The 22,596-nt window shown below is 37.7% G+C and overlaps 2 protein-coding genes and 1 pseudogene across 3 annotated transcripts in view; 2 read left to right on the top strand and 1 right to left on the bottom strand.

Annotated features, from left to right (window-relative positions):
- GALK2 (galactokinase 2) overlaps positions 1-22,596 on the top strand; it is a 194,271-nt gene that overhangs the window by 36,556 nt on the left and 135,119 nt on the right. For both annotated transcript variants that reach the window (XM_008069892.2, XM_021718509.1), the window contains one exon: positions 2,117-2,240. In XM_008069892.2, the coding sequence (XP_008068083.1) occupies positions 2,117-2,240 (124 nt within the window). The remainder of the gene's footprint in view (positions 1-2,116; positions 2,241-22,596) is intronic.
- LOC103272379 lies at positions 6,458-7,321 on the bottom strand (annotated as a pseudogene).
- On the top strand, positions 8,714-10,446 carry LOC103272380 (alcohol dehydrogenase class-3-like). Its single transcript, XM_008069891.2, has 2 exons — positions 8,714-8,969; positions 9,303-10,446. The coding sequence occupies exons 1-2, from the start codon at positions 8,717-8,719 to the stop codon at positions 10,172-10,174; spliced, it is 1,125 nt and encodes a 374-aa protein (XP_008068082.1). The 5' UTR covers positions 8,714-8,716; the 3' UTR covers positions 10,175-10,446.

Genomic DNA, 22,596 nt, shown 5'->3' with positions numbered 1-22,596 from the left:
TTTTAGGTCTTTTAGGAATCACCATACTGTTTTCCACAGAGGCTGTACTAGTTTGCACTCCCACCAGCAGTGTAGAAGTGTTCCCTTTTTGCCACGTCCTCTCCAGCATCTGCTATTTTTTGAGTTATTGATGATGGCCATCCTGACTGGAATTAGGTGATATCTCAGTGTAGTTTTAATTTGCATTTCTTTGGTGACTAGTGAGGTTGAGCATTTTTTCATGTATCTGTTGGCTGCTTGTATGTCTTCTTTTGAGAAGTGTCTATTCATATTTTTTGCCCTTCCTATGACTGTGCATGTTCATATAATATATCTTCAAATTCATTAATTCTTCTACTTGATTAATTCTGCTTTTGAGAAACTTTGATGAATTTTCAGTTTGCAGTGAAAATTTTAGGTCCAGAATTTCTGCTTCAGTTTTAAAAAGATATTTCAATCTCTTTGTTAAATTGCTCTGATAGAATTCTGAATTTCTTCCCTGTGTTATTTTGATGCTTATTGAGCTTCCTCAAGACAGCTATTTTGAATTCTTTGTCTAAAAGGCCACATATTTCTGTCACTCTGGGATTGATCACTGGTGTCTTATTTAGTTCTGTTTTCCTGGATTTTTTTTGATGCCCTCAGACATTTGTTGATGTCTGGGCATTGAAAAGCTAGGTATTTACTCCAATCTTCTCAGTCTGGGCTTGTTGGTACCCATCATTCTTGAGAAAGCTTTCCAGGTATTCTCCTGTATTTGAGTATTGTCAATCTAAGCCTATGGTCATTACAGCCATATCGGCACTAGGGGACACCCTAGATCCAGGAACGCTGCAACTCTTATTGACTTCTAGAGGCACCACCTTGATGGGCTTGGGCAAGATAAGGGAGAATTTCCTGGGTTGCTAGGCAAAGTTTCTCACTGTCTTTTCTTTCTTTCCTCCAATCGGAAGGAGTTTCTCTCCTTGCTAGGCTGCCTGGAGTTGGGAGAGGGATGAAATGAGAACTCCCATGGCCACCACAGCTGGCACTGGACTAGGACACACCAGAAGCCAGCACAATACTGGGTTTGACCCAAAGCCCAAAGTGACTACTGCCTGGCTACCACTGATGTTTTTTTAATGCCCAAGTGCTCTTTAGTCAGCAAATGGTGAATCCTGCCATAATTGAGTCCTTCTCTTTAGGGCAGTAGATTCCCTTTTGGCCCAGGGTGGGTCTAGAAATACCATCCAGGAGCTAAGGGCTGGAATCAAGGACTTTAGGAATGGTGCTATATTTTACTGTGGCTGACCTGGTACAAGGGTTGCAAGACACAGTCCTCTATACTCTTCCCTTTCTTTTTCCTAAGTGAAAGAAATCTCAAATCTCTCCCCAAGTTGCTCTGCTGGAGCTGGGGGAGAGGTGATGCTGGTACTCCTTTGGCTGCTTCAGTAAGTTGCACTGGTTCACACACCCCCAAGACCAATGCCTCTGAGACCAGCACATGACTAGGGCTTGCCCAAGGATTGCAGTTCTTGTGGCCTACAGCCATTCAAGTTTATTCCGGGCTCAAGACCACTTTAGTCTGCTAGTGTTAAAGCCAGCTGTGATTTGGGTTCTTCCTGTTGGGCTGAGAATTTCCCTCTGGCTAGGTCTGGTCTAAATGCTCCCTCTGTGGGTGCTAGAAAACTTCTACTTGGTATTGTGTTCCACTGTGACAGGGCAACACTGAGTTTTAATGCAAAGACCCACACTCACTTTACACTTCCTCCCCAAAGCATACAAATTCTCCATGTGGTGCTGAGAGGTGATGGGGAGGGGTGCTGTAGACATTGCAAGACTGCCTTTCCTATTGTCGTCAATGCCTCTGTCCTTGGTATTGTGTTAAACACAGGTGCTATGATTGCTCACCTAATTTTTGGGTTCTTATGAAAGTGCTTTCTTGTATGAATTGTTGTTCAATTTGATGTTTCTGTACGGGGACAATTGCTGGAGAGCTCTATTTGGCCATCTTGCTCTACCTCCCTTTTGCCCATAGTATTTTTTTGTAACTGTTAAAACCTGGCTCATGGTCAAGTTTTTCTTGTATGTCAACTTATTGAGATTCTTTTGTTTCATATACCAGCAGTGATAAAAAAATACTTTCTCTTTTTTCTAGGAGAGCATATAGATTATTGTGGATATTCTGTTCTTCCTATGGCTGTAGAACAAGATATGCTAATAGCTGTGGAACCTGTGAAAACACACACTCTCCAACTGGCCAATACAAATCCCTTGTATCCGTGAGTATTTGGAATTGCTAATGTGTGTCTGTGTGTGTGTGTGTGTGTGTGTGTGTGTGTGTGTGTGTGTGTGTGGGTATTGTTTGTACTCTTTAGAAGACATCCCATTTATAATAAATCATTTAATTTATTGATATTTTTACCTGACCTTAAAAAATTTAATGTGGGTATGGTATATATATATATATATATATATATATATATATATATATATATTTTTTTTTTTTTTTTTTTTTTTTTTTTTTTTTTTTTAAGTTGGGATCTCAGTCTGTTGCCCAGCCTAGAGTGCAGTGGCACAGTCACAGCTCACCGAAGCCTTGATCTCCTGGGTTCAGGAAGTCCTTCTGCTTTAGCCTCCTGAGTAACTGGGACTACAGGCACATGCCACCATATCTGGCTAATTTTTTTTGTGGAGATGAAGTCTCACTATGTTGCCTAGGCTGCTCTTGAATTCCTGGCTCAAGGAATCCACCCACCTTGGTCTCCCAAAGCATTGGGATTACAAGCGTGAGCCACTATGCTCGGCCAAATACCACTATTTAATGTTTGTTCATTTATACACTCATTTAAGAAAAGTTTACCAAGGATTTATCAGGCGCTAGATAAATTCTTACATACTGAGAGATAACTCTGGCCTCATCAAGAAGATATTTATCACCTATTAATCTATTTCTAGCATTTTCAGGTCTGGTGTTTTTCTGTGTTGCTATGACACCTTCTAATTCTCTTTTCATAGCATCTTACTATGCTGTATTGTAATTCTCTGTTTACTTTTTTTTTTTTTTTTTGAGTTGGAGTATCACTCTGTTGCCCAGATTGGAGTGCAGTGGCCGCTCCCGGCCACCGCAACCTCCACCTGCCGGACTCCGGTGATCCTTCCGCCTCAGCCTTCCAAGTAGCTGGAACTACAGGCATGTGCTACCATGCCTGGCTGAGTTTTGATTAACTGTAGAGATGAGGTCTCGCCAAGTTCCCCGGGTGGGCCTCGAACCTGTGGGCTCAGGCAATCCACTCACCTTAGCCTCCCAAAGCGCAGGATTACAGGCTGAGCCACCGAGCCCGGCTATTCTCTGTTTACTAACCGGTGTTGCCCAGTATATTTTAAGCTTGGTGACTTTAGGCACTATTGTTTCTCTTCTTCAATGCTCTAGCCTCAGTGTAAAGCAGAGTCTGGTGCATAATAGATGTAAGTTTCTAGTACTTATGTTTTATCGAGTCAAGGAAATTTTTTTTTTTTTTGAGTTGGAGTCTCACTCTGTCGCTCAGATTGGAGTGCCGTGGCCGCTCCCGGCCACCGCAACCTCAACCTGCCGTGCTCTGATGATCCTTCGCCTCAGCCTTCCGAGTAGCTGGAATTACAGACGTGCGCTACCACGCCCAGCTGATTTTTTGATTTATTGTAGAGATGAGGTCTCGCCAAGTTGTCCAGGCGGGTCACGAACCCGCGAGCTCAGGCAATCCACTCACCTCAGCCTCCCAAAGCGCTGGGATTACAGGCTGAGCCACCGAGCCCGGCTAAGGAAGTTTTTTTTAACCTTTACTTTTTTTATTTTAAAGGTGTGGGGTACAATTCAGGGTTAGGTATACAAATGTTCAGTTTACTGGAATTTTACAAATTTATTAATGGGTATTGAACTTTATTAAATGTCTAGTATTGGAGAGGACTTGTATAAATTGTCTATTTAGCTTTTTAAAAATATGATGAATTGCTATGATGGGTTTTCTAATGCTGAAACATCTTTGTATTCTCAGAATAAACTGTACTTGTGTATAATGAATTATAATAGATTTGATTTGCTGATCACAAAAAAAAGAATTTAGCTTATAGTTGGCATATTATATTTTTTGGCTTGTTCATTGGACAATTTGCCTACAATAATGTTCATTTATTTAGAAAATATTTTTAATAAGGCACTATACCAAGTTGTACAAGATACAGTTTTTTTACTTTTATATGAAACTTATTGATTAAAGTCTTTTTTCCTTTCCATTTTGTATGGTTGATAATATATATCTTATTGTTCATTTTGGGTCCTTTAAAGAAAATTGTACGTTATCTCTAACACATTTTTATGTCATTGTAAACATTTGAAAATGAGTGAATAATATTTTGTCACATTGATTTACTAAAATTAACTTAACCATTCCCACAAAAATGAATATATGGTTTCAGTTTCATCTTTCACAAAAGCAGAGCCTGAGACAGATCTGGATGAAGTTAGAGTATTTGGGAAACAGTCTCAGGAGTGGTAGGAAAGAGCATGAAGAACGTGTTATGGAGTTGGAGGTGAACTATCAGGGTAGATAGCCACTGCTGCAGGCAAAGGACTTGATTCTATCAGGACCTCTAGGAAGCATGCAGTATGCCTCTTAGAGTTGTCCACCTATTTATAGCTTTCATTGCATGGATATACAAAAATTTGTTTATCGATTTGCCATCAGTAGACATTTGGATCATTCCCAGTTTTTGGCTGTTATGAATAATTATGCTATAAACATTTTTTTGCAAATATAGGTTAGTAAATACCTAGAGGTGGAATGTCTGATTTACCTTTTTAATGAATTTCCTGTTTCCAAAGTAGCTGTACCATTTTAAAATTTCCATCAGCAGCATGTGAGAGTTATGATTGCTCAACACCCTTGCTAACATGTCTTTAAAAATTTTAACCAATCTCATAAATGTGTAGTAATATTGCATTTTTGTTTTTAATTTTTCAAACTTTTGATATTGGACATTCTTCATGTTCTTATTTGCTATCTTCATATATTATTTGTTGAAGGGTCTTTTCAAATCTTTTGACTGTTTTAAGTTTTTTTCTATCTTCCATTATTGACATGTAAGAGTTTCATATGTATTTTAGATACAAGTCTTTGTCAGATATATGCTTTGCAAATATTTTCATCCAGTCTGTAGCTTAGATTTTCTTTTTCTTGATAATGTCTTTTGAGGAAGAAAAGTTTTTTTGATGAAGTCATGTTGGTATTTTTTCTTTCACAGTTTGTACTTTTTGATTGTATTCAATAAACCTTTACCAAAACCAAGATCACTAAAAACAATTTCCCCTATTTTCTTCTAAAAGCTTTATACTTTTAGTTCTTACATTTAATTTTGTAATCCATTGTGAGTTTTTTTTTTTTTTTTGGTATGTGACATGACAAAAGGATTGAGATTTATTTGTTTATATATTTACTACTAATGTATTTATGTATTTATTTATTTATAGGGTTAGAGTCTCACTCTGTCACCCAGGCTGGAATGCAGTGGCATGCTCACGGCCACCACAGCCTCGATCTGCTGGGTTCAGGTGATCCTTTCGCCTCAGTCTTCCAAGTAGCTGGACTACAGGCGCGCACCACCACACTTGGCTTATTTTTTATTTATTATAGAGACGAGGTCTCACCAAGTGCCCAGGCTGGTCTCGAGCACCTGAGCTCAGGCAATCCTCTCGCCTTGGCCTCTCAAAGTGCTGGAATTACAGTCTTGAGCCACCGCGCCCGGCCTGAGATTTATTTATTTTTGCAAGTATATATCCAGTTGTTTCCCATTTATTGGAAAGATTATCTTTTCTCATTGAATTGACTTGACACCTTTGTCAAAAATTAATTGGTAGTATATGTGTGAGTCTATTTCTGAACTTATTCTATTTCATTGACCTATTTGTCTACCTTTATGTCAGTCACACTACTTGGTAATTTTAGTTTTTTTTAAAGCAAATAGCAAACACATTTTTATGCAATATTTTAAAAATATACTTTGTGGCAACTTATAAAAACATTTCTATTATAATAAATTGATACTTTGAACCAAGAGAATAATATAACCAAAAATCCATTTGCACCCTTTGTTTAGGGGTAGTTCACGTTTCTTTTCCTTATTTATTTATTTATTTTTTGGCCTAGAGAAGCAGTGACCTCTGGAGTCACGGTAACCGTGGTAGTTCACATTTATGCTTAATTTTGCTTTAAAAAAGATGACTGCTATAATCAGGTATAGAACCACTTAGTTATGTCTACATTCTGTCTGTTAGAAATATGTTCTTTTAGAGAATCCAACTTACTATCCAATCTTATTCTTTACTTCACTGCTTTTCTCCAAGCAGTGGTAGCAGTACTCTTCAATGGACGGAATGCAGATAACTGTTCTGATTACAGCCAGGTCATGCTATATTTGCAATACAGGCAGGCCCCATGGGCGTCCAGCTCTAAAATGTGTCAAGTTGGCCCAGTTTAGAAAGTGACAACGAGGTGGTAATAAATGATAGTACTGATTGTTATCAAAAATTAACAATTTTAGATATCTTTGTTCTGGGTTTCTGCAGTTTAGGTTCATCTATTTCTTTATAGTCTGCACTCATTCCTTTTGCCCAGCGACCAACTGTGACTGTTCGATCTGAACTCTGACTTTCAGGGCAGTCTTTCTTAAAGTGTTCCACAGAGCCACAGAGTCGGCAACCACCACCATCAGCATAGAGTCCTTTGGGATTTTCAGGACAAGATCTTGACAGGTGCCCCATTTCCCCACAAACAAAACATTTTGCAAAAGGAAATTCACCAAGAGCTGGGTCTACTTTGGCCTTACACTTGGTTATCTCGTGCTCTGTGGATCGACACCGATAACAAATCCCAGTGCCCATATCTTGATTTTCAAGGGCAGCTGGGCAATCTGCAACTCCATGACCAGGTTTTCTCCAATGGAAACACACCATTGCATTTTTCTTTGCTGCTTGTCTTTTCAGTCGTCTTCCTTCCTGCCGACTTTCTTTAAAGCCACCACAATTTCTTCCCTTACTTACTGTCTGTCTGTTGCTATAATCTCCCTACAGTGAGCCATCTGTGAGTTCTCTCAGGTATTCCAAGAAACCATTCACATCTTCACTTAAGTGCCCTTTTTTCTTTTTGTTCTTTTATTGTTTTGCTTGGGGTGCTGCATTTTTAAGGGAGGGCCGACTGGCTTCAGGTTGTTCACACTTCAGTAGGTTCTGGCTTTTTTCCTCAAAGGACCACTTCTTTATGTCCTCCCATGATGTGGCAGGTAAGGGTCTCTTGCTATGTGTGGTAGTGACTTGTGCCCACCTGGTCATGGCTTCATCAGAGGTGCTGCATCAGTCCATGCCCAAGCTGTCCAGAGCTAATTTTAGTTTTATAAGAAGTCCTGAAATCAGGTAATGTAAGTCTAGTAACATTATCTTTTTAAAAAATAATTTAGTTTATTCTAGGTCTTTTGGAATTTCTTATTAATTTTTGAATTATCTATTCAATTTCAATAAAATCTGGGAAGAATTGAATATTAACAGTATTGAATCCTCCAACCCATGGCCACGGTGTATTTCTTCATTTATTTTGTTCTTCAGTTTCTCCCATAAATATTTTGTTGTTTTCAGGGTACTTGTCTTATATATTTTTTGTCTGATTTCTTCCTGAATATTTCATATTTGAAAATTTGATATTTGTACATATGTATGGGTTACATGTGATATTTTGTTACATGCATAGAATGTGTAGTGATCAAGTCAGGGTAAGTAGGATATCTATTGTCTTGAATATTTATCATTCCTATGTATTGAAACATTTCAAGTTAATTTTTTCTAACTATTTTGAAATATACAATACTTGGTTGTTATAGTCACAATACTATGTTATATAACATTAGAAGTTATTCCTTCTGTCTCACAGTATGTTTTTACCCATTAACCAACCTCTCTTTATTCTCCCCCTTCCCTGACTCTTCCTCACCTCTTTTATCTACCATTGAGTTTATACCTCCATGAGATTAACTTTTTAAACTACCACATATGAGTAAGAACATGTGATATTTGTCTTTTTGTCCCTGACTTATTTCACTTAACATAATGGCCACCAGTTTTATCTGTGTTGCTGCAAATGATGATTTATTCTTTTTCTTAATAGCCAAATAATGTTCCATTGCGTATATATACCATGTTTTTTATTCATTCATCTACCGATAGACAGGTTGATTCCATTTTTTTGCTATTGTATTTTTAGTGTTTTAAGAAATCTCCATACTGTTTTCCATAATGGCTGTACTAATTTACATTCTACCAACAGTGTAGAAGAGTTCCCTTTTCTCCACATTCTTGCATTTGTTATTTTTTGTCTTATTATTTCTAGCCATTCTAACTTGGATAAGATGATATCTCATTGTGGTTTTGATTTGCATTTCCCTGATGATTAGTAGTGTTGAGCATTTTTTCATATACCTGTTGGCTATTTGTGTATCTTCTTTTGAGAAATGCCTGTTTATGTCCTTTGTCTGCTTTTGAATGGAATTATTTGTATTTTTTAAACTGTTGAATTGTTTGAGTTTCTTATATATTCTGGATATTAGTCCTTTGTTGGATGAATAATTTGCAAATATTTTCTCCCATTCATTAGGTTGTCTCTTCACTCTGTTTTCTTTGCTCTGCAGGTACTTTTTAGTTTAATATGGTTCCATTGGCTGACTCTAGCCTGAGGACATGGCGAGCCAGGTGATCAAGTGCAAGGCTGCAGTTGCCTGGGAGGCTGGAAAGCCTCTCTCTGTAGAGGAGGTAGAGGTGGCACCGCCAAAGGCTCATGAAGTTCGTATTAAGATCATTGCCACTGCAGTTTGCCACACCAATGCCTATACCCTTAGTGGAGCTGATCCTGAGGAATGTTTTCCAGTGATCTTGGGACACGAAGGTGCTGGAATTGTGGAAAGTGTTGGCGAAGCAGTTACTAATGTGAAGGTAGACTGCTGTTCATCTGAAACTGTTTAAATACATTTCCAAAACCAATTCTGATTAATGTTTCGAGATGCATCAATGAGTCAGGATTTTAAAGCACATGACCTTCTTGTTCTTCAGTTATTATTTTAAGAGTTTCATTCAGATACACGTTTTGAAATATACTTTTTGGACAGTTAGGCAATGTCTGAATGACATGATGTAGGTGAAGTTCCAAGACTTGAAGTTGTTAACTCTGCAAAACCTCATCAGCTGACAGAAAGGAGACTTTGCAAGGGCTGCTGTATTCATTCAGAAAGAGAGACTGCCTATTCAGGATGCATCTGCATTTGTTTCCCAGGTGATACTGTCATCCCACTTTACATACCACAGTGTGGAGAGTGCAAATTCTGTATAAATCCTAAAACGAAACTTTGCCAGAAGATAAGAGTCACTCAAGGGAAAGGATTAATGCCAGATGGTACCAGCAGATTTACTTGCAAAGGAAAGACACTTTTACATTTCATGGGAACCAGCACCTTTTCTGAATACACAGTTGTGGCTGATATCTCTGTTGCTAAAATAAATCCTTTAGCACCTTTGGATAAAGTCTGCCTTCTGGGTTGTGGCATTTCAACTGGTTATGGTGCTGCTGTGAACACTGCCAAGGTGGAGCCTGGTTCTGTTTGTGCCATCTTTGGCCTGGGAGGAGTTGGACTGGCGGTTATCACGGGCTGTAAAGTGGCTGGCGCAACCCGGATCATTGGTGTGGACATCAACAAAGATAAATTTGCAAAGGCCAAAAAGTTTGGAGCCACTGAATGTATTAACCCCCAGGACTTTAGTAAACCCATCCAGGAAGTGCTAGTTGAAATGACTGATGGAGGAGTGGACTATTCCTTTGAGTGTATTGGTAATGTGAAGGTTATGAGAGCAGCACTTGAGGTGTGCCACAAAGGCTGGGGTGTCAGTGTGGTGGTTGGGGTGGCTGCTTCAGGTGAAGAGATCGCCACTCGCCCATTCCACCTAGTGACAGGTCGCACATGGAAAGGCACTGCCTTTGGAGGATGGAAGAGTGTAGAAAGTGTCCCAAAGTTGGTGTCTGAATATATGTCCAAAAAGATAAAAGTGGATGAATTTGTGACTCACAATCTGTCATTTGGCAAGGTTAACAAAGGCTTTGAATTGATGCACTCGGGGGAGAGCATTCGAACTGGTATAAAGATGTAAATTCAAAAAAGAAAAGTATGTCCGTTCTGTCTTGTGATCTGATGGGAGCAGCCTGACAGGCAGGAGGAAGCTCTTGCAAGTTCACAGCTTCTTAGGCCTTCAGTTACTCCTCTGGGAAATAGTGTTATATGTGTCATTCATAAATCTCTGTAATCAAGGACAAGGCTAATTTAGTCATAAGTCTTTTCTGAACTCTCTTTCACCTAAATAATTGTTAGCTCATTAAGGAACATTTTCACATAATAAAATTAATTTCTACAAAAAAAAAAAAATATAGTTCCATTACTTTTGTTTTTGTTGCCTGTGCTTTTGAGGTCTTAGCCATAAAATATTTGCCTAGGCCAGTGTACTGAAATGTTTCCCTAATGTTTTCTAGTAATTTTACAGTTTGGAATCTTATGTTTAGGTCTTTACTCTATCTTGGGCTGATTTTGTATATGATGAAAAATAGGTGTCTAGTTTCATTCTAGTTTCATATTGATATCTAGTTTTCCCAGCATTACTGAGTGGAGGGGGTGTTCTTTCCCCTATATATTCTGGTGCCTTGTTGAAAATTACTTTGCTGTAAATGCATGGATTTATTTCTGGGTTCTGTATTCTGTCCCATTGATCTTTGTCTCTGTTTTTATTCCAATACTATGCTGTTTTGGTTTCTATGGATTTGTAATATATTTTGAAGTTAGATAGTATCATATCTCTAGATTTGTTCTTTCTGTTCAGTTTGCTTTGTCCATTTTGACTCTTTTTGGTTTCATACAAACTTTAGGATTTTTTTTCTATTTCTATAAAAATGACATTGATATTTTGATAGTGATTGCATTTACTCTGTGAGTTGCTTTGGATTGTATGGTCATTTTAACGACATTAATTCTTCAGATCCATGAGCATAAGATGTCTTTCCATTTGTTCCCTTTTCAACTTCTTTCATCAGTGTTGTCTAGTTTTCCTTAAGGTCTTTCACGTCCATAGTTGTATTTATTACTCAGTATTTTATTTTACTTTTTGTAACTATTATAAACAGGATTGCTTGCTTAATTTCATTCTCAAGTAGTTCATTATTGAGGCATAAAAATGCTACAGATTTTTGTATATTTTTTTATCTTGCAGTTTTACTGAGTTTATCAGAGCTAGAGTTTTTTTTGGTAGAGTCTTTAGGATTTTCTAGATATACGATCATATCATCTGCAAAGAGGGACAGTTTGACTTCCTCTTTTCCAGCTGGAGTCTTTTATTTTTTATTCTTGCCTGATTGCTCTGGCTAGGACTTCCATTTCTGTGTTGAATAGCAGTAGTGAAAGTGGGCATACTTGTCTTGTTCTAGTTCTTCAAGGAAAGGCTTTCAACTTTTCTCCATCCAGTATTATGTAAGCTGTTGGCTTGTCATATGACCTTTAGTGTGTTGTGGTATATTTCTACTATGCCTAGTTGTCAAGAGTTTTTTATCTTTAACAAATGTTGCATTTTATCAAATGTTTTTTCTGTGTCTATTGAGATGAGCATAAGATTTTTGTCTTTTTTCTCTTGTTACATATCACATGTATTGATTTGCATATGTTGAACAATTCTTGCACCCCTGGGATACATCCCATTTGATAATGGTGTATTATCTTTTTGTTCCTAATGGACTCAGTTAACTAGTATTTTGCCTAGGATTTTCATATCTATGTTCATCATGCATATTGGCCTGTAGTTTTAATTTTTTGTTGTATTCTTGTATGGTTTTTGTATCAAAGTGATGCTGGCCTTGTGGCATGACTTAAGAAGAATTTTCTTTTTGTTAAATTTTCAGAATAGTTTCAGGAGAATTGCTATAGCTCCTTGTAAGTCTGGTAGAATTTGGTAGTGAAGTCATCTAGTCTTGAACTTTTCTTTGTTGGGAGAGTTTTTATTACCCTTTCAGTTTTGCTACTTGCTATTGGTATGTTCAGATTTTGTATTTCCTCCTGATCCAATCTAGGCAGGTTGTTTGCCCAGGCATTATCCATTTTTGCTAGGTTTTATGGTTTGTTAGTATATAGTAGATCTGTTTGTAAGAGTCTCTGGTAATTCTTTGTATTCCTGTGCTGTCAGTTGTAATATTCTTTTTTAATTTCTGATTTTGTTTGCTTGGGTCTTCTCTTTTTTTCTCCCCCTTGTTTAGTCTAGCTTGTGATTTATTGATTTTTTCCCCCCAAAAAGTTTTACTTTGTTGATCCTTTTTATTTCTTTCAGTCTCTATTTTGTTTAGTTTTGCTCTGATTTTTATCATTTACTTTCTTCTACTAATTTTGAGTTTAGTTTATTAGTGTTAGAGTAGTTGTTGATTTTTAAGCATTTTTTTAAAAGCATTTTTTTGGTAAGTCCAGGCTAGTAGTCATGCATTAACTTAGATTTTGTTTGTCTGAAATACTTTATTTCTTCTTCATTTATGAAGCATAATTTTGCTGAGCATAGTATCATTGCTTGGAAGTCTTTTTCTTTTAGCACTTTGAATATATTATCTCATTCTCTCCTGGTCTATAAGATTTCTGCTGAGAAATCTACTCTTAGTCTAATTTCCTTTTTTATAAGTGAATAGATGATTTTCTCTTGCTGCTTAATAATTCTCTTGTTGCCTTCGACTTTTGACAATTTGACAATAATGTGCCGAGGAAAAGACCCTTTTATAGTGAATCTATTTAGGGAATTTCTGAGGTTCCTGTATCTGAGTGTCTAATTCTTTTGCTATACTTGGGATGTTTTCAGATATTTTTTAAATAGATTTTTTAAATCCCTTTGGGTTTCCCTGCTTTCTGTGACACTAAAAATTTAAATATTGTCACTTTATGGTGTCCCAAATGTTATGTAGGCTTTGTTTATTCTCTTTTTATCATTTTTTCTTTAGTTTTGTCTATGTTATTTCAAAAGATTTGTCTTCTGGTTTGAAATTCTTTCTTCTGCTTGATTTAGTCTATTGTTGAGACTTTCAAATGTATGTTCTATTTTATTCAATGGATTCTTTATTTCCAGGATTTTTAAAATGATATCTATCTCTGGTGAATTTATCTTTCATATACAGAATTGCTTTTCTGATTTCTTTTTATTGTTTGTGTTCACTTTTGTTTCATCGAGCTTTTAAAATACTATTTTGAATTCTATTTCTGAGATTTTATAAATTTATTTTCCTTTGAATCTGTTGCTGGAAAATTATTGTGTTCTTTTGGAGGTGTTATCTTTTCTTGCTTTTTCATGTTTCTTGTGTTTTTACATTGATATCTGTATATCTTTTCTTTCAGTTGTTTTGATTTGCTTTTTTAGGAAGCAACTCTTTTCCAAAGATGTGTTTATGGTACTGGTGACGGCACTTTGGTTTTGATTCTAGGTACTTCTGGTTTTGATTATGGTACCGACATCTCTGTATAATTCCTTTAGTTGTAAACCACATCAATGGTGTCTTTGATTTTCTCAGTGTGTTAAAGTAAAGTTGTTAGAGACTGTTGAAGACCTAATCCCTTCCTAGTTTTCTTTTCTTTCTTTCTTTCTTTTTTTTAGCTTTTTATTTTATTTTTTATATTAAAGATGTGGGGTACAATTCAGAATTAGGTATACAAGTGGTCATCACACAAGTAAAGTTTGGGCCTCTCTTTGGTCCCCACTTTGCCTGGTTTGAGATCAGATACCCTTATTGATGTTGCGTCACCCCCACCACCCTCACCCCAGTAGTATCTCACTACTGCCGACCCCTTTCTTAAAGTATTATGATAATTGTTCAGGGTCTGCTTATGAGTGAGAACATGTGGTACTCTGTTCTTTGTTTGTGTGTTAGATCACTGAGTAGGATAGACTCTAAATCCATCCAAGTTGCTGGCAAGTTCATATGTTTGTCTTTCTATTTGGCTGCATTCTTTCTTTTTGGCTGCATCCATTGTGTATAAGTACCACATTTTTTTTTTTTTTTTTTTGAGTTGGAGTCTCACTCCATCACCCAGGTTGGAGTGCAGTGTCATGCTCATGGCCACCCCAGTGTCAACTTGCTGGGCTCCAGCAATCCTTCCACCTCAGCGTTCCAAGTAGCCAGAACTATAGGTGCACTTACTGCACCTGGCTAATTTTTGATTTATTGTAAAGACAAAGTCTCGCCAAGTTGCCCAGACTGGTCTTGAACTTGCAGGCTCAGGCAATCTACTAGTCTTGGCCTCCCAAAGTGCTAGTATTACAGGCTGAGCCACTGAGCCCAGCCTACCACATTTTTAAATCCAGTCCAGTTTCAATGGATAGCATGGTTGGTTCCATGTTTTTGCTATTCTGAATAGTGCTGCAAAAGGATGTGCAGGTATCTTTTTTTTTTTTTTTTAATAAAATGATTTGTGTTCCTCCGGGTATATTCCCAGAAGGGGAATTGCTGGGTCATATGGAAGGTCAATTTCTAGGTCTTTCGGAAATCGCCACACTGTTTTCCAAAGAGGTTGCACTAGTTTGCATTCGAGCCAGCAGTGTAGAAGCATTGCTTTCTCTCCACATCCTCTCCAGCATATGTTGTTGTTTGTTTTATTAATGGTGACTAACTTACTGGGGTTGGGTGGTATATCTCAATGTGGATTTGATTTGCCTTTCTTTATGATTAGCAAGATTGAGTGCTTTTTCATGTCTCTGTTGGCTACCCATATATCTTCTTTTGAGAAGTGTCTATTCATAACTTTTGCCCACTTTTTAATGGGGATGTTTGTTTCTTTTTCTTTTGGCACGTTTGAGTTCTTTGTAGATCCTGGATATTAGGTCTTTTTCAGATATACAGTTGGCAAATATTTTTTTCCCATTCTGTGGGCTGTCTCCCTGCTCTCTTGATGGTTTCTTTTGCTTTGCAGAAGCTTTTCAGTTTGATGAGGTCCCACTTGTCAATATTATCACTCTCTTTTTTTTTTTTTTGAGTTGGAGTCTCACCCTGTTGCTCAGACTAGAGTGCAGTGGCATGCTCCAGCCACCGCAGCCTCGACCTGCTGGGCTCCAGTGATCCTTCCGTCTCAGCCTTCCAAGTGGCTGGAATATTATCTTATGGCATGGGCATTGGGGTTTTGATCAGGAATTGGTTGCCAGTTCCAATTTCCATAAGGGTGTCTTCTACATTTTCTAAGGTTCTTATAGTTTGAGATTTTATATTTTGGCCTTTGATCCATTTAGAGTTGATTTTTGTGTAGAGTGATAGATAGTAGGGATCTTTAAAAAATCTTCTGCATGTGGTCAGCCTGTTTTCCTAGCACCATTTACTGAATTTTTGTTGGAGGCTTTTTCAAAAATGAATTGGTTGAGAAATTGAGGATTTGCTTCTAGAATCTCTATCCTGTTCCTTTGGTCTGTATTCCTGTTCTTGGACCAATACCAGGCTGTTTTGATTATTGTAGCCTTATAGTAAGGTTTGAAGTCTGGAAGTATAATACCTCCTGCTTTGTTTCTTTTGCTAAGGATTGTTTTGGCTATTTGTGGTCATTTATGTTTTTATATGCATTTCTTTATTGTCATTTCCAGGTCTGAGAAAAATGATGTTGGTAATTTAATGAGTATTGAATTGAATCTGTAGATTGCCTTTTGTAGGATGGACATCTTAATAATATTGATTCTTCCTATCCATGAGCATGGAATATTTTTCCATTTGTTTGTGCCTTCTTGGATTTCTTTGAGCAGTGTTTTGTAGTTTTCATTGTCAAGGTCTTTCACTTCTCTGGTTAGGAAGATGCCAAGGTATTTTCATTTTATTTGTGGCTATTGTGATTGGTATTGTGCTTTTATTTGGTTCTCTGCCTGCTTGTTGTTGGTGTATAAAGATGTGACTGGCTTTTGCACATTGATTTCATACTCTGAGACTTTGCCAAAGTCCTTTATCAGTGCAAGCAGGTTTTTGACAGATTCTCTTGGCTTTTCGAGGTATAGGATCATATTGTCAGCAAAAGAGGGTCATCTTAAAATCCTCTTTTCCTTTTGGATATCCCTGGTTTCTTTCTCTTGTCTAATTGCTCTAGCTAGGACTTCCAACACAATGTTGAACAAAATGGGTGACAATTGGCTGCCTTGTCTTGTTCTGATTTTCAGGGGAAATGTTTCCAGTTCTGTTTGTTTAGCAATATGCTGGTTGTAAGTTTACCATAGATGGTACTTACTATTTTGAGGTATGTTCCTTCTATGCCTAGGTGTTTGAGGATTTTTGTCAAGAAGGGATGCTGGATTTCATCAAAACTGTTTTCTTCATCTAGTTATATAATCATGTGCTTCTTGTTTTTACATCTGTTGATATATTTAATTGCTTTTATGGTCTTGCAGTTGTTGAACCAGCCCTGCATCCTGGGAATGAAGCCTACTTGGTCATGGTGGATGATCTTTGAGATGTGTTGTTGGATCCTATTTGCTAGAATCTTGTTGAGAATATTTGCATCTATGTTCATTAGGGATATTGGTGTGTAGTTATCTTTTTTTGTTGGATCTTTACCCAGTTTGGGTATCAGTGGGATGTTAGCTTTGTAAAATGATTTAGGGATAATTCCATATTTCTTAATTGCCTGGAATACTTTCAACAGGATTGGTATCAACTCCTTGTACATTTTATAGAATTCTTCTGGAAAGCCATCTGGTCCTGGGATTTTTGTAGGTAGTTTTCTTATGATGGAGTCAATTTTCTGGGTGTTATTGATTTATTTAGTGTCTCAATGTCTTCTTGTTTCAACCTTGGCAGGTTGTGTGATGTCTGAAAGTCCTCCATTTCATTGAAGTTTTCAAGTTTGTTTCCATATAGGTGTGCATAGTAATTGCTGATAATCTTCTGTATTTCTTTGGGGTCAGTTGTGATTTGATCTTTGGCATTTCTGATTGTGTTTGTTTGGGCTTTTTCTTTCTTTTTTTGGTCATATTGGTTAGGCGTCCACCAATCTTGTTATTTCAAAGACCCAGCTTTTTGTTTTGTTGATTGTTTTCTATGACATTTTTGTCTTCTATGTCCCATATTTGGGCTCTTATTTTGGTGATTAGGATTCTTCTGCAAAAGTTAGGGTTTTGGTGGTCTTGTCTTTCCAGCTCCCTTAGGTGATTTGTTTGGCTGTTAAGTTGTGATCTTTCCATTTTCTGGATATGTGTTTGTAGAGATATAAATTGCCATCTTAGAACTCTTTTGATGGCATTCCAGAGGTTTCAGTAAGATGTTTCTTCATTTTCCTTTGTTTCCAGGAATCTTTTAATTACTGTTTTGATTTCAGCATTGACTCAGTAGTCATTCAGCATCATACTGTTTAGTGCCATGTCTTTGTGGGTTTTGGAGAAATTTTGTTGGTGTTGATGTTTATTTTTATTCCACTGTGGTCTGAGTAGGGGCATGGCAATATTTCAATCTTATGGAATTTGTTTATGCTTGATTTATGGCCAAGGAAGTGATTGGTCTTGGAGTACATTCCAAGTGGTGGTGAATAGAATGTATTTTCTGTGGTTGTTCATTGGAATATTCTGTGTCTATTAAGTCCATTTGATCGAGTGTGAAGTTGAGGTTCCAGATCTCTTTGTTGATTTTTTTGCCTCAATGATCTATTTCCAGGTTGTTAGTGGGGTATTTAAGTCCCCAACTATAATAATGTTAGATTCAATATCATATCTTTTTTTTAGCTTATTTAGTAGTTGCTTTATAAATGCTGGTGCTCCTGTGTTGGGTGTATATATGTTTAGGATGGATCCTTCTTGTTGATGAGTTGAATCTTTTATCATTATGTAGTATCTTTCCTATCTTTTTAAATTCTTGATAGCTTAAAGTTTGTTTTGTCTGATATTAAGATCGTGACTTCTGTCTTCTTTTGTGATCCATTTGCCTGGAACATTGTTTTCCATCCTCTAACTTTGAGTCTATGTGCATCCCTTCTGGTGAGATGAATTTCCTGGATGCAGCAAATAATTGGGTTATGGTTTTTTTATCCAGTTTGCCATTCTGTGTCTTTTCAGTGGTACATTTCATCTATTCACATTCAGGCTGATTATTGAAATGTGATTGCTTATTCCCATCATGAGGTTATTATAAAGTTTTTTCTTTTTCTTTTTTTAGCTTTTGCATTGATGCATGTGTCATTTCAAGTCTATTGTTGTGATATATTCTCTGTTGATTCTATGTTCTGCTGTTCTTTTGGGAAGTGCATGGTCATTCTTTTTTTTTTTCTTTCTTCTGTGCTTAATACCTTTTTAAGCATCTCCTGTAGAACTGGTCTGGAAACTGCATAATCTCTTAGGGATTGGATGTCCTGGAAGGATTTTAATTCTCCATTGCTGATGAAGCTAAGCTTTGCTGCATAGGAAATTCTTGGTTGAAATTGTTTATCTTTGAAGACTTTCAATATTGGACTCTAGTCCCTTCTAGCTTGTAGAGTTTCTGCTGCTCTTCTGATTGATTTTCCCTGGTTGGTAGTTCTGACCTTTCTCTCTTGTTGCCTTTAGGATTTTTTCTTTTGTGCCTACTTTGTGTAGGAGAATTACTATGTGTCTAGGGGTTGGTCTTCTCATTTAATGTCTTGTGGGGGTTCTCTGTATCTCTTGTGTTTGGATAGTAACATCTTTGGTAAGATGGGGAAGTTTTCTTGGATAACCTCATGGAATACTAGCTCCAAGTTGTTCTCCCTTTCCCTTTCTTCTTCTGGGATACCAATCAGACATAGGTTTGGTGACTTGATATAGTTACACATTTCTTGGAGGCTTTGTTCTTTCTTTCTGAGTTTTCTTTCTTTGTTGACAGGGTTGATTCCATGTTTTGGTCTTCAGTTTCTGAGATTCTTTTTTCTTCTTGAATACATCTGCATTCCATGCTCTTCATCTTGTTATTTATTTCCTGGATGAAATTTTTTATGACCGAAACCTCTGTTACAAGTCCTTTCAGTGTGCATCTTGTCTTTCTTGAGTCTTATTCACTCTTTCCATCCATTTCCTAATCCCTGTTATATTCTGGGGCTAGTTGTTGGTGACTTCTTTTGTTTAGGCTCTGAGGTCTGATTTTTCAAGTGTTTTCTCTTTGTTAAACTAGAAATTACCTGTGGTCTTCTGTTGGTTTTTCCTCATTTGTGGCAGATCTCTTTCTTTTTCGTTAGTTCCATTATTCAGTAGCAATGGGAGAAGCTTTCACTTCTAATGTTTGCTCAGCCCTCTCTTCCCTCATCAGGGCTCTGGATTTGTTCTGTATTGAAACAGGACTGTGAGTCAGAAATTTGCTGTCTCTTGTAGTTTTGAGAGTCGTAAAAAAGGAGGATGGGGAGCTAGGATTCAGAAACTACTTGCAAATCACAATGTTTACTGATTGTGGTATGGGTTCCCTGAGACCCACTCCTCACCATCACCCCATATGGTGATGCAATGGGAACATGTATGCAATCCCTGAGTCCAAGATACAGTAACAGCAATGAGGAGAACAGAGAGTTGAATGAAACACGATGGACAAAAATTAAAGAAAAAAAAAAAACAAAAAAAACACAGAACAATGAAAGAATAAACCAAAGCAGAAAAAAAATTGAACATACACACACACAGGCACACACACCCACACACACACAAACACACACACACACACACACACACACACACACACACACACGAAAACAAGCTGGAAGAATTACAAAGCAAAATAAACCAAAAAACAGCTACAATAAAGCCCCAGGAAAACCAAATATACACACACACCCCCAAGACAGAATGAAAAGAAAAGAAAAAGAGAATGAAAGAAGAGAAAAAAAAAGGAATTAAAATTGTACCCTCACACATATATTTACACACACACTCAACTAAAAAAAGAGAAGAACAAAAGAGCAAAAACAAACCAACAAAAAAACCTGAAAATGAACATTGAATCATTCATATACACTCATAAACAGAAAGCAAAAAACAAAAGAAAGGAAAAAAAGGGAGGAGGGATTCAGATTGAACCCTCACATACACATTCATGCACAAAGGAAAAAGTATTTTAAAATATTTAACTATTTGTGGCAGTTTCTATAATTGTTCCTCCCTTCTACTTCTCTGCTGTCTCTGCAGAGCTTCAGACTCTTTCACTATCTCCCCTATGGAAGGAAGAGGAGGTGGTGGGGCTTCAGTTCTTCCCTTTCCACTCTTGTATGGTCAGGGGTATCCCCTCTAGTAGAGAGGTATGGGGTTGTCTCTTTCCCAGGCACTGGCAGGGTTGGAGGGGCTCCAATCAGCTTATCCTGGAGTGGAGTCTTCCTCTTGTGGCTGATGTCCAGGCTCCACCTGGGTTTGTCCCTCTCAGTCATGCCCCAGCCATGTAGGTCTGATGTTCAGAGGATTGCTGGAGAGGAGGGAGTTGGATCAACCCTGGACTCACCACTGATCACTTTGAAGCTTTTTGTCATCCTTCTTGGCCACACGCTTTGTTTTGTGGCTGAATCAGGGTAAGGTGTGGGGTGCCTGAGACTCAGCACTTGTCCTGTCCCTCCGAAGTTTGTGCTTTCAGGATATTCCTTCTAGGTCATGATTAACCCCTGAGTAGTTGATCCACCAGTCATAGAGTTTGGGTCTGTCGCTCTGTGGTGAATAAGCCAAAGCACCTTCCTATCCTGTTTTCAAGATGGTGGCAGGGTACTTCTTTTGTCTTATCCAGTGGGGTTCTGCCTCTGGGTTCCCTCTGTAGCTATTGCTGCCAGTGTCTAGTTAGGCACTACAGTGGTGAGGCAGAGCCTAGAGCTGGAAGTCTCTCCAGCTGTAGTGGTGAGGCAGAGCCTGGAGCTGGTAGTCTCTCCCAGCAGCTTCTTGGCTTATAAAAAAATGGCATTTGGCTTCTGTGACCTGGGAAGCACTAGGGACCCAGCAGAGCAGCTGTGACACCAGTTGCTTCACCAGGAGACAGCCCTGGCCACTTGTTCCTGCGTCCCCACTCGGTCAGTCTCTCCAAGCAGCTTCTTTACAGGAAGAGCTTTGTTGATTTAAAAAAAAGAAAAAAAAAATGGGACTTGGCCTCTGCATCCTGGGAATCACTAGAGTACAAGCTAAGCAGCTATGGCACCAGCTGCTTCTTCAGGAGATCCCTGGATACTTGCTCCCAAGCTCTCACTCTGTCAGCTACTCACACACCCACTTATAGACACGTATGCAACATTTTCCGTATGTTCACTCACAGACTGGCACTCGCATAATCTGACTGGCTCAGCCACCATCTTCCTACAGGACCTTTATTTCTTTCTGACTTTCAGCCTTCTTAGCTGAAAGGAACAGAACCTTTCAGATATGCTAATATAACTTTATCTGCTTTAAATTCTATGACCACTTGTTGACTGTGGGAAGCATGTTTTAACTTTTGTGAGTGACAGTAGAGTAAAATGTTTGTGACTTTGTGTCTTTGAGGTCTTTAAACCTCTCTCAGCCCCCAGGAAAGCCTTCCCTCTCCACCAAATGCTGATTATGAAATATATTACCTTCTCAGCTTCACATCCCACCCAGTAGTACACACTGTCATGTTACATTACTATCTGATAATTATTTAAGTTCGTGTCATCTTGCCTAAATTACAAACTCTTCAAAGACATGTGTTCATAGAGATATGAATTCCCTTCTTATTACTGTTTTCCTGGCGTCATAGAGGTTTTGGTAAGATATTTCTTCATTTTCATTTGTTTCCAGGAGTATTTTAATTTCTGTTTTGATTTCTGTGTTGACCCAGGAGTTGTTAGCATCATGCTGTTTAGTGGCCATGTCTTTGCAGGTTTGGGGGAAGTTTTGCTGGTGTTGATGTTTATTTTTGTTCCACTGTGATCTAAGAAAGTACTTGACAGTATTTAGATCTTATGAAATTGTTTATGCCTGATTTATGGTTGAGGATGTGATTGATCTCGGAGTATTTTCCATGTGGTGATGAGTAGAATGTATATTCCATGGTTTTTGGGGTGGAGTGTTTTGTAGGTATCTATTAAGTCCATTTGGTCAAGTGTCAAGCTGAGGTTTCAGATCTCCTTGTTGATTATTTTCCCTTAATGATCTATCTAGGTTTGTTAGAGGGTATTAAAGTCCCAAGCTATGATAGTTTTAGTTTACTTAGTAGCTGTTTTATAAAATCTGGTGCTCCTATTTTGGGTGCATATATGTTTAGGATGGATATTTCTTGATGAGGGATTGAACTTTTTATCATTATGTAATGTCCTTCTGTATCTTTTAAAATTTTTGATAGCTTAAAGGTTTTTTTGTCTGATATTAAGATTGCACTCTTGTTGTCTTTTGGGTTCCATTTCCTGAAAAATTGTTTTCCATTCTCTAGTTTCAAGTCTGTGAGAGTCCTTTGTAGTGAGCTGTGTTTCCTGGAGGCAGCATTTTTTTTTTATTAATCAGTATTTTTTATTATGGTTTTGTGGGGTACAGTTAAGGGTTAGGTGTACAATTACGTTTCATTCAAGCACCCTGTTGATAAGAGGTGTTTTCCCATCCCCCGACAGATATTTGTTACTGTTAATCCCATG

Source organism: Carlito syrichta, unplaced genomic scaffold, assembly GCF_000164805.1.
Source record: "Carlito syrichta isolate Samal-C Ts95f unplaced genomic scaffold, Tarsius_syrichta-2.0.1 Scaffold312386, whole genome shotgun sequence".
NCBI classification, from domain to species: Eukaryota; Metazoa; Chordata; class Mammalia; order Primates; family Tarsiidae; genus Carlito; species Carlito syrichta.
The sequence above is the reverse complement of the archived record's forward strand: the minus strand, read 5'-3'. Positions and strand labels throughout refer to the sequence as shown.